At 35.6% G+C, this 6,991-nt stretch overlaps 1 protein-coding gene across 1 annotated transcript; it reads left to right on the forward strand.

Moving 5' to 3' along the window:
* Window positions 1-3,747: 3,747 nt before the first annotated feature.
* LOC111493197 lies at window positions 3,748-6,937 on the forward strand. Its single transcript, XM_023142841.1, has 3 exons — window positions 3,748-4,068; window positions 4,171-4,655; window positions 5,495-6,937. The coding sequence occupies exons 1-3, from the start codon at window positions 4,003-4,005 to the stop codon at window positions 6,657-6,659; spliced, it is 1,716 nt and encodes a 571-aa protein (XP_022998609.1). The 5' UTR covers window positions 3,748-4,002; the 3' UTR covers window positions 6,660-6,937.
* The last annotated feature ends 54 nt before the right edge of the window (window positions 6,938-6,991 follow it).

Genomic DNA, 6,991 nt, shown 5'->3' on the forward strand with positions numbered 1-6,991 from the left:
AAAAAAAAAAAAAAAAAAAAAAAAAAAAAAAAAAAAAAAAAAAAAAAAAAAAAAAAAGCTGCAAAGATATTGATTGTTTGGCTTTTGCACATGGGGGCTTTGCATCAATTCTTCTATCTTCCATCAAGGATTGATTTGCAATTACCAATAATGTTCCCCACTCATTTCTTATAATTCTTTTTTTTTTCGGGTCGATTTTTAACGTTTTTAACGCACAAATGTTAAATATTTTGATTTTCGTAAACTAAAAAAAAAAATGTTATAATGTTCGATGTCCAAGATTTAAAATTCTGATTCAGCAACTAATAGTTCGGATATTTTACTATTTTTTGGCGTTCTTTAAACATGAGTTATCTTTGTTCACACACACACATATATATATATGTAACTGCCCAAATTCACAGCTAGCAGATATTGCCTTTTTGCCTTTTCTCTTTCAAGCTTCCTCTAAAGGTTTTAAAATGCATCTGATAGAGAAAAAAGTCTTACGGTAACTGAGGACAAGTTCAAAAGAAAAACCGAAAAAAGACAATATTTTTTTTTTATTAAGGAATATTGAGTTAGTGGATACATAGGGTTTGACGTCAGCTTAATGCTTCCTTGGAAGCAAACATGTCTTGGATAATGAGAACTTTAGGGAATTATTTAAAATTTATATTATTTAATGATGCGTCATTAATTTAATTAAGTTATGATTACAATAATTCATATTAATTTATAATATATGCTCAAGAGAGGGCTGCTGATGGGGGCCTATCTGTGATTGTTGTATTAAATAAGGCCACTTCATTTCATTTCAAGGGTATCCTATGATTTTTCCACTACCTTATTCCATTATTATTTAGGGAAATTAATGTTTCATTTGGTTCCCGTGTTATTTTGGTTGGTTGATCCGATCAGTTCTTCTATAGGTATAATCGGAAGCTATTTTAGTACTAGGGTCGATCGGATTTGTGTGAGGAGCTAAAAGGAGGCACGGAAACATAAGCAACCAAACCAAACCAATCATATATTTGTGGGCAATCATATTTTTTCACGAACACAACTAACTCTCAAATGTTGCCACAAACAAATCTCATATGGGCTCCATCTACGTACTCTATATATATATACATTGGACCCCACACCCTAACCTTAGTTTCATATATATATATACTATTTGATCCTATAGTTACTATAACAGTTCAAGCTCACTGTTAGTAATATATTGTCTGTTTTTGTCAATTACGTATCGTCGTGAGTCTCATGCTTTTAAAACACGTCCGTTAAAGAGAGGTTCTACAACACGCTTATAAATAATGTTTTATTCCTCTCTCTCTCTAACTGATGTGAGATCTCATAGTTACTATCTACACTACTGAAGTGCAAATTTCTTTCTTGGCGGCTCAATTAGATATGTCCATCTGATAGAGGAAGCCTTCTCTATCATTGTCTCTGCCTAATATTTCAATCTCCATTTATTTATTTTCGTGATTAGGACATGAATTCTTAAAAATATATTAATTTACAAAAATAAATGGATAATTTCCATTTTTAATATAATAGCAATTAAAAAACATGGAGGTGAGACGAGAATTTGGCAGAGTCGGGGAGGGGATAGGATAGGGAATATAATCCAGTTTTGTTTAGGATGGCTCCCTAGACATTCTCTAAGCTCAACTCAAAAGTTAAACGCGTATAGCTTGAACCGATTTTACACTAGATCGATCTTTTTCATTCCTATAAGCAATTCCAGATGAACCGATAAGAGCCATTTTGTAATTGGGGGCAGCTAAGAAACAGCTATTTTGTTTGGTTTTTCTATAAAGCTTTGTAATTGTCCTTTTAATATGTTTGGTCTCTGTCTTCTCATAAAAAGCCAAAACATATGCTTTCTAGGCACCTCCTAAACTATACCCTTACCTCCCTAACTCAAATATCCCTATTATTTTTTTCATAAAATTCAATGCAATTATTTATATAAATGCATAAACTTTAGTCCGTGAATTAAAAAAAAAAAAAAAAAACTCGATCGAATTTCTACTATGGTCAATCGGGACCGAAGCAGCCTTATATGACTTCATAACATACGTCCACATTAACATATTAATACACAATTTAAAAAAAAAAAATTATTAATAAAAAAAAAAAAAAAACTCATATTCATTATTAAATTTTGGTGTCTTTTGGGACACAAAGACAGCAAAATATAATGTGTCATGAAAGGTTTATTCCAATTGGTGTGCTAGTTTTTAATGTATTAATGGTCTCTCACCAATAAAAAATGGACATTTTAAATTTATTTATTTAATTTTTTTTTAAATAATAATAATAAATAAATAAATAAGCTTTTGTTATTTAGATAAAATTGGGAGGTGTCTGTGGTAGCAATTGGCTGCACCCATGCCTTTGAAAGGGACCATCCCTTTTCAAGGAATTGCCTTTCTCCTATGCTCCAAAAACTCTTCCTTCCCTCTTATTCTCTAATTTCATCCGAATGGCTCGACTTAGCTAAAGTAATGGTTCTCGTGAAATAGTCTCCATCAAACATGAGCGTACTCATAATTCTAATTTAAATATATTTCAGATAGCTGGTTCATACCAAATTGATCAACGAAGTATTCCTTATAAGACTATGATTTTAAAACTACGAGCTTGACGGCAATTCGTAACAAGCCATTACAAATGGTATCTGGGTGAACGAGAATGTTGAGTCCCAAGAAGGAAAAATTTAGAATTTTAAAATTTATGATTATGAATGAGTGCGTGGAAGAGCCCTAAAAGAGTAACTCATTTCCTTTTCCATTTAATTTTTGGCATATAAATAATAAATGGAATTAAAGTTTATAGCAAATGTCTAGGTGTATAGATCAATAACAAACTTATAATAAGGGCCCACTTCTATTGATAAAAATAAAATTTATAAATTATGTGGAACAAATTATACTAACGAGAAAACTAGTAATGTCAAACTATGGCGTCCAATCCAGAAGCGACACGTGGAGGGGAAAAGTAGATTTAATGGTGAGGTGGCAGGTGTTGAGAATTAGGGTTGGGAGGTGGAACCATGTCAATTATTATTAAAATAATAATATAAAGAATGTGAGAAGAATAAAGAGGGCATGGAAAAAGGAGGGAGTTGGGGGTGCCTTTATGGCATGCCCATCTGGCCATCCATACACATTCATGTGCATTCATAAATCAAATTGCCCTACTTTTTTTTTTTTTTTTTTCCTTTCCTTTTCTTGAAAGAGGGCATATTACTAATGTCCCCTAAAAAAAAATAAATAAATAAATAAAGCTAGATTCCCGTGGCTTAGGATGGATGGGTTAATTTTCTGACTAGTAATTGTCATCGTCTGGTCTTAAATTGTTGTACTGAATACAGTTTAATTAGTTAAAATATGTACTCTCGACCAAACGACCAAACAAACAATTAGAAGTTTAACGGCGAGTAATGAATTAAGTTATTTTTTTAATAATTTAATATTTTGGAAATTCCATTTTTGTAAAGGAAAAACAAAAGGATAATTAGTTTTTGAGTGACTGCGTACACCCAGTCATGAATACCGAAAAAATCATAGGAACTCACCGGCTGTATCCGGTTGCCAGTTTCCCTTATGAAATTTGGAGATTGGAATAGGATCCAATGTTATGGCAATCCATTGCCAGCCATGCAGCGGAATGATTAAAATTAAATAAATAAATAAAAAGATTTTGGTAGAGTTGGTTTAATATCTCTGTGATATAGAAAATTACTTCTCTCTCCCGCAACTACCAACACAACTCCTTATTTACTCACAAAATTTCTTCACGCAAAATGTCAATCCCTTTTTAAAATCCTTTCTCTCTTTCTCTCTCTCTCTTCCTTCCATGCTTTTATATCTTTGTTTCTGGAGAGAAACAGAGAGAAAGAGAGATTGAAATCGCAGCAAATCCAAATGAATGTATAATGTGTGATTATTGCTTCAATTCCGTTTCTGCTTCTTGATTCTCTTCTTCGGCGATTGAGGATTCTTGACAATGGCGGTTTCAACTCCTTGTCTTGGCCTTGCTGAGAAGAAGCAATGGTGGCTCTCAGACAAACAGGTGCGTCCGTTTGATTTTGTTTAATTTGTTGTGGTTTTTGAAATCATTTGCCGATTGCGATTCGGAGGAGTTTTTGAGTGGAGTGATTTTGTTTGATTTTAGATGGCGATTAGGTATGTGAAAGATGCGAAGTGTTTAATCGGTGCTGGTAGGGAAAATGATGTGGTTTCGGCTTTGAATCTTCTCGATGCGGCTCTGCTACTAGCGCCGAGGTTTGAACAGGCGTTGGAGCTTAAGGCTCGCTCGCTTTTGTGTCTTCGCCGGTATAAGGATGTCGTGGATATGCTTCAGGAGTATCTTCCGAGTATGAGGACGACGCTGAGTCGAAGCGGAGGGGATGACTCGTCGTCTGGATCGGAGAATTCGTCGCAACAGTTTTCGAGAGAGCAAGCGAAGCTTTTCGCTTCTTCGTCTTCTTCTTCTTCTTCTTCTTCTTCTTCGTCTTCTTTGTCGTATTGTTCTTCTTCGTTATTGGAGTTGCAGAGCCACGACTCCTCGTTCAACTGCTTCTTCTCCGTTTCCGATTTGAAGAGGAAGATCATAGCGGGACTGCTCTGTAAAAGGTGCGAGAAGGAGAGCCAATGGAGGTAATTCGTTCTTTTTCCTTTTCTTTTTTCCTGATAGAAAATTATTCCTTTTCATCGTGAGTGATTGTGCTATTTTTAGAAAGGAAGGAATAAACAATACTTCCAACAAATATCACAATAATAATTTAATTATTTTTTAACCATATTTTTACTTTGAAATTAAGTATTTAGTTTTTGTTGTAAAATATATAATTTAAAATTTTAATAAAATTATTATATGCTAAATTTTACTATTAAATTTTTATAAATTTAAAAATCTATAGATTAAATGGTAGGTATATACGTAAAGAAAAATAATTTTCAATATTACATTATATACCAAATAATATACTTTTTCTCCAAATTTATTAATAAAAATAAGTGTATTTTGAGACCTACATTTCATCCTATTTTTATAGTTTATAAAAAGTTTAATGATGGAGTAATTTAGGTTAAAAATCCTTTTTATAATTATCTTTAATTTTTCATAGTAGAGATTTATCTATATACTATATTTTATGTATAAGATATTTTTACTATAAAAATTTAAGTTAAAAAGCTTAATCATTATATTTTTAAACATAAGATCTAAATTCTTATAAAATAAATTAAAAGTGCAATAATGGTTTAAATGAGTACTCAAAAAGTATGGTATAATAATTGGAGTTTTAAATTTCCAACTCACTATTATGATATTATGTTCTAAAAAAAGAAAAGGGAAAAAATCATTTAGAACTTTTTTAGAAGATTAAACACACAGAAATTAATATTATATTTTAATCTATTTTTTGATCAACTTGTTTTTAATAATTAGATTATGATTTGAAGTTAACTCAATAAACTCGCTTGGGTTTGTGCAGATACGTGGTATTGGGCCAAGCTGCCTGTCATCTGGGCCTATTAGAGGACGCCATGGTTCTCCTCCAGACCGGCAAACGCCTCGCCACCGCCGCCTCACGCCGGGAAAGCACCGGCCGTTCCGAAGACGGCTTTTCACTCCCCAGTTTTCCAGTGCTTCCTACCACAACCACCGAAGCAGACACCACTGCCGCCCTCCTCAGCCACGTAAAGCTCCTCCTCCGCCGCCGAACTGCCGCCCTCGCCGCCCTCGACGCTGGCCTCCCCTCCGAGGCTATCCGCCTCTTCACTAAGATTCTCGAAGGTCGCCGCCCCGCCCCTCAAACCTTCCTCGCCCAATGTTTCCTCCACCGCTCCTCGGCTTATCGTGCCGCCGGCCGCACTGCTGATTCCATCGCCGACTGCAACCGCACACTCATCCTCGACCCGACCTGCATCCAAGCCCTTGAAACCCGAGCCCATCTCTTCGAATCCATTCGTTGCCTCCCCGATTGTCTCCACGACCTCGAACATTTGAAGCTCCTCTACAACTCGATCCTGAGAGATCGAAAGCTTCCTGGTCCGGCGTGGAAGCGTCACAACGTGCAGTACAGAGAAATTCCCGGGAAGCTCTGCGCGTTAACGGCGAAAATCCAGAAATTGAAACAGAGGGTTGCTTCGGGTGAGAAGAACAATGTGGATTACTATGGTTTGATCGGATTGCAACGTGGGTGTTCGAGATCAGATCTTCAAAGAGGCCATTTATTGCTCTGCTTGAAGCACACGCCCGACAAGGCAACTGGGTTTCTAGATAGATGCGAATTGGGCAATGATTTTGATATGGAATCCATTAGAGATAGAGCTAAAATGTCGGGGTTGTTGCTGTATAGGCTGCTGCAGAAAGGGTATTCGAGTATCATGACGACCATTATGGACGAGGAAGCGGCGGAGAAACAGAGAAAGAGGGCTGCCGCGATTCAAGCGCAGCAACAACAACAGCAAACCCATGCAAAAGCTATTGATGAAATAGAATCGAAACAGGAGGAGATTTCGGGATCAAATTTGAGTAATAATAAGTCGGTTTATCAAGGGGTGTTTTGCCGTGATCTCGCCGTGGTGGGTAATTTACTGTCGCAAGTTGGATTTGGACGTCCTATTGCAGTGAAATATGAGGCTTTGAGCTGTTAGTTCCAGGTAACTGACCGGCGGGGGGAATCTTCATTGTTTGTATAAAAAGGTAAGGCGGTGGAACTGCCGGAAAAATTTTGTCGCCATTCTGGTTTGTTTTTCTTGGCCCATTCTTCATGTACAGATTTTTAACCCCACTTTTTTTTCTCAGTTTCGAATATGTCACTATTTTCGGGCTTTGGGCTTTGGGCTTTGGGCTTTGGGCTTTTTGCCTTATTCTTGGGCTTTGGGCCTTATCCATATTTTTATTCGTGCTATTTAATGAAAATTGATTTTAAAAGTAGAGATCGTTAAAAAAAAAAAAAAAAAAAAAAAAAAAAAAAAAAAAAAAA

This window comes from Cucurbita maxima, unplaced genomic scaffold, assembly GCF_002738345.1.
Source record: "Cucurbita maxima cultivar Rimu unplaced genomic scaffold, Cmax_1.0 Cma_Scf00018, whole genome shotgun sequence".
Lineage (NCBI taxonomy): Eukaryota > Viridiplantae > Streptophyta > Magnoliopsida > Cucurbitales > Cucurbitaceae > Cucurbita > Cucurbita maxima.

What these genes read in the sequence shown, in the direction of transcription:
- LOC111493197 (XM_023142841.1), top strand. Translation starts at nt 4,003, where the DNA reads ATGGCGGTTTCAACTCCTTGTCTTGGCCTTGCTGAGAAGAAGCAATGG. An exon ending in GGTGGCTCTCAGACAAACAG is followed by an intron (nt 4,069 to 4,170) that starts GTGCGTCCGTTT and finishes GTTTGATTTTAG; the next exon opens with ATGGCGATTAGGTATGTGAA. An exon ending in GAGAAGGAGAGCCAATGGAG is followed by an intron (nt 4,656 to 5,494) that starts GTAATTCGTTCT and finishes GGGTTTGTGCAG; the next exon opens with ATACGTGGTATTGGGCCAAG.